The sequence below is a fragment of the Salvelinus sp. IW2-2015 genome, linkage group LG33 (genome assembly GCF_002910315.2).
Source record: "Salvelinus sp. IW2-2015 linkage group LG33, ASM291031v2, whole genome shotgun sequence".
Classification (NCBI taxonomy): domain Eukaryota; kingdom Metazoa; phylum Chordata; class Actinopteri; order Salmoniformes; family Salmonidae; genus Salvelinus; species Salvelinus sp. IW2-2015.
In genome coordinates this window covers 23,877,066-23,880,473 of record NC_036872.1, presented here as the reverse complement: position 1 = coordinate 23,880,473, position 3,408 = coordinate 23,877,066, and the positions used below count along the sequence as shown (strand labels likewise).

Sequence of the window (3,408 nt, the reverse complement as noted above, 5' to 3'; positions counted from 1 at the left end):
TAACCCCTCCCTTTCCAAATTCTAAAGATGCCAGGTTTAGACCAACCCGGCGAAATCGTGATTTGTCCAAATAATCAGTGACACAAAAACCAGCTCACCAGAAGAATGGTTCCTAGTAACCCTCATATTCCCAGACGTAACTTTGGTTACGGATGTTGTGAGACACTATGCATGTCTCTAATATGACTAGGTACAAGTTTCCCTTCGTATCTAAGCGCTGCTTACCCTGCCTAAATCCTAACCACTAGGTAGAAAAACACTGAACTGACCTTAGATTGGAGTCTAGGGGCAACGTGATCCTAGTACTACTGCTACTGATATGGCGGTGGAGGCTGGGGAGCGTAAACAGGAATATTACACAGCACAATGGGGAACAGCACCTTGAGGTCCGTGGAACCTCTGATACGTAGACTCACCTGCAGGAGAGAAGAAGAACAGGAAGAGAAGACAACGTCAGAACAGAAGGATAAGCATTGGGCCAGTCCAATCACCTATTTAACCTACGATTTTGAGGAGATCTGTGCAGGTTATACAGATGTAAGCAATATGGCAAAAATTGCACCTGGGCTATCGAGAGGGCAAGTAGGGGTGATTTCCATATTGCTTATACCTCTCAGCCTCATATTCACAAAAAGTCTCTAGAGTAGGAGTGCTGATGTAGGATCAGTTTTGCGTTTAAGATCATGAATAACATTACATGGACAGGGGGGGACCTGATCCTAGATCAGCCCTCCTACTCTGAGACGCTTCGTGAATGCAGGCCCAGATCTCCAGGAGTGCTTAGGGGGTAGGGGTCAATTTGGGATTGGTAGTAAAAGCTGCATCATTTCCAGATGGATACCTACATCCACAGTGTAATCCAGCTCCAGTATAGGACAGTTGGAGATAGTGAGAGTCGTGTTGGGAGGGATGAGAAGCATCATATCGCTGTAGACCTCAGAGCTACTGGGGTTGACCGGCTGACCATCCACTGAAGCCAGGTTTTTCATCTGCAACCTCCTGTTGCACTTGTTATGGGTGTAAAACATCTGCTTCTGGATAAGGGTCGCATGCGGAGTCACTATCCGAGAGGAGCCGTTACTAAGCTCACAGATGATTTTCACCATCTCTCCTACAGAAAACAAAGGGGATTCAAAGGTGAGATGTGTCTGTTTATTGGAGTGTGTAAACACAACTATCTTGGAAGACTTGACAAGTGATCAGTGAACAGGAATTTCTATTGAGTCTCCATTTATTTGACAATAATAGACAAGAGTAAGCTATCATTTTGTACACCAGTCATGCGCTGGAAAACTCAGACACGCACACACAGCATTTCTAGCTAACATTCTGACACAATTATTCCCTTGTTCACAAAGACAGACCCACTTCATAGACCAAATCTGTGTGCATACCACAGTCTGCTGGCTAACATATTGGTCTTGTTTTGTAAAATACTAGCCTTGTGAACAAGAACTTACTTCTGCATTCCCGGTTCGTTTCACATCGTGCACGTAGAATGTGAACTCAGGATGGTTGAAGGCTAGTAAAATACAACAATGTCAGGGCTGGAGCCCCTCTAAGGAAGTATTTTTTATTGTTCCAGTACTAGCTTCCTGTGTATGTGTACATCAAGTTGCCTAACGCTACAGAAACAGGAGATTGGTCCAAAGGGCAGGAGCCTTTCGGGCTTGGACAAGGCTTACTTACCTGGGACAAAGCCTTTCCTCTCAGTGCAGACAGTCATTGAGATGGGACCTGAGGCACACCAGAGGCAGCACAGGGTCTTGGTGTTGCTGCCTGCCAGAGGAGCCTGGAACAACACACAGATCTGCGGTCAGGCTATACTTTGTATGGCTGTGACAAATGCTGAAATTCTTTCTTCAACTCAAACCAATCTAATATGTCATAGGCCTATATCAAAAGGGAATCAGGTGGATAACCTACATAAGGCAATTATAATAGGATGACATTTAGCTCATTGACATTCAAGGTTGGCGTAATGCCCAGGTAGGTTCAGATAGACAATGGGAGGACATGCCCTTACCAGAAGATGTGGTTGGTTGGCATCTATGTGGCTGGCAAAGTTGAACTCAGTCACAAACTCCTTGGCTAGATGCCATGGCCTGTGTATCTCCACCTTCATTGAGTAAATGATACTGCCATGCACCCCATGGAAAGAGGAGGGGAAGTTTCTGAATGAATGGAAATAAGTTTAACAATAATGGTCAGACCTTGAGTATACAACAGTGAATAAAACACACACACACACAGTAATAAGACTTCATACACACCCTTGTGGGATTTGGCATGTGAATGGGTACACATGGGTTCCTGGTTGAAGTGTGGTGTTAGGGACCGCTGAAGATTGAAAACAAAACAGTTCATTTAAACACAACACAACAACTAGCTAGCTAGCTAGCTATGATTATAACTCCAATGTGATACAAAGGCGCACACACACCTTTTAAATACACCGGTGTATCAGAATTCAGATTATGATGCATCTTTGTAAATAAGTAACTGTGTAGCTAGCTAAGTAATAACGTAACTACCGTTATTTTCTTGCATTACGATTTGAGAGAAGTTGAAGAATTCCAGCCTTGCTGAGTGGACTCGTCGTTGCCTTCTGCGTCGTCCTCTTCTTCCACCACCTCCTCCTTGTGTTGTCCACTGTACCTTTGCTTTTCCATTTAATGTTAATGTTATAGAACTGAGCTTTGTTTCTTTCGAAAGATCAAAGGAAATCTGACCTGCCATAAAGTCACCACTCGAGAAAGTCACTCTCGGGTTATTGGCGTTGAAATGTATTGTAAAATTTTTAAACGTTTCTCCAAACATTTTTGTACAAAAAAATGGCTCTGAAGGAAAAGCAACAACTGTGTGTGTTTGTACTGTTTAAACCAGACTGCGCAAGCCCACGATATGCACACAGGGGCGTCTCGTGCAGAACGGTTCTTCTTGAATGGGAATTTTAACCCGTTCATGTCCCTTCAGTCAATAAAAGTATTTTCAAAACGTAACGCTAACAATTGCAACCTGCAAGGTTTAGATGTGATGGCGATTATTTCATATGGTTTAGAGATATGAAAGTAATGAGATGTAGCCAAATTAATTAAGTTCAATTCACAAACTGCAATGACAATTTAGCTACTGACAACTAATATCTAAAATAGCAATTTAGCTAGCTAGCTAAACAGCTTCACAATCGATCAACTCATCATTCATTCCACTGAGAGCACATATTTTGAGGGAAATGTTTAACCCTCGCACGTGCAGGTAAATTTCTGTTCTCGTTAAGCTAAGGTGGTTTGATTGGCTTTGGTTGTGCATGGAGAAAGCGACACCTTTCAAGGCTATTGTTTGTGCACGGAGAAAGTGTCAACACCTGGGCGGTGATCAGTAAGGCACAATCCACAATGACAACAT

The 3,408-nt window shown here is 43.1% G+C and overlaps 1 protein-coding gene across 1 annotated transcript; it reads right to left on the bottom strand.

The window, feature by feature from the left end:
• Positions 1 to 217: 217 nt before the first annotated feature.
• LOC111957974 (arrestin domain-containing protein 3) lies at positions 218 to 2,912 on the bottom strand. The gene is made up of 6 exons (XM_023979115.2): positions 2,535 to 2,912; positions 2,274 to 2,340; positions 2,027 to 2,174; positions 1,690 to 1,792; positions 846 to 1,111; positions 218 to 416 (listed from the first exon to the last, which is right to left on the bottom strand). Exons 1-6 carry the CDS (start codon positions 2,818 to 2,820, stop codon positions 312 to 314), a joined length of 975 nt encoding a protein of 324 aa, XP_023834883.1. The 5' UTR covers positions 2,821 to 2,912; the 3' UTR covers positions 218 to 311.
• Between the last annotated feature and the right edge of the window lie 496 nt (positions 2,913 to 3,408).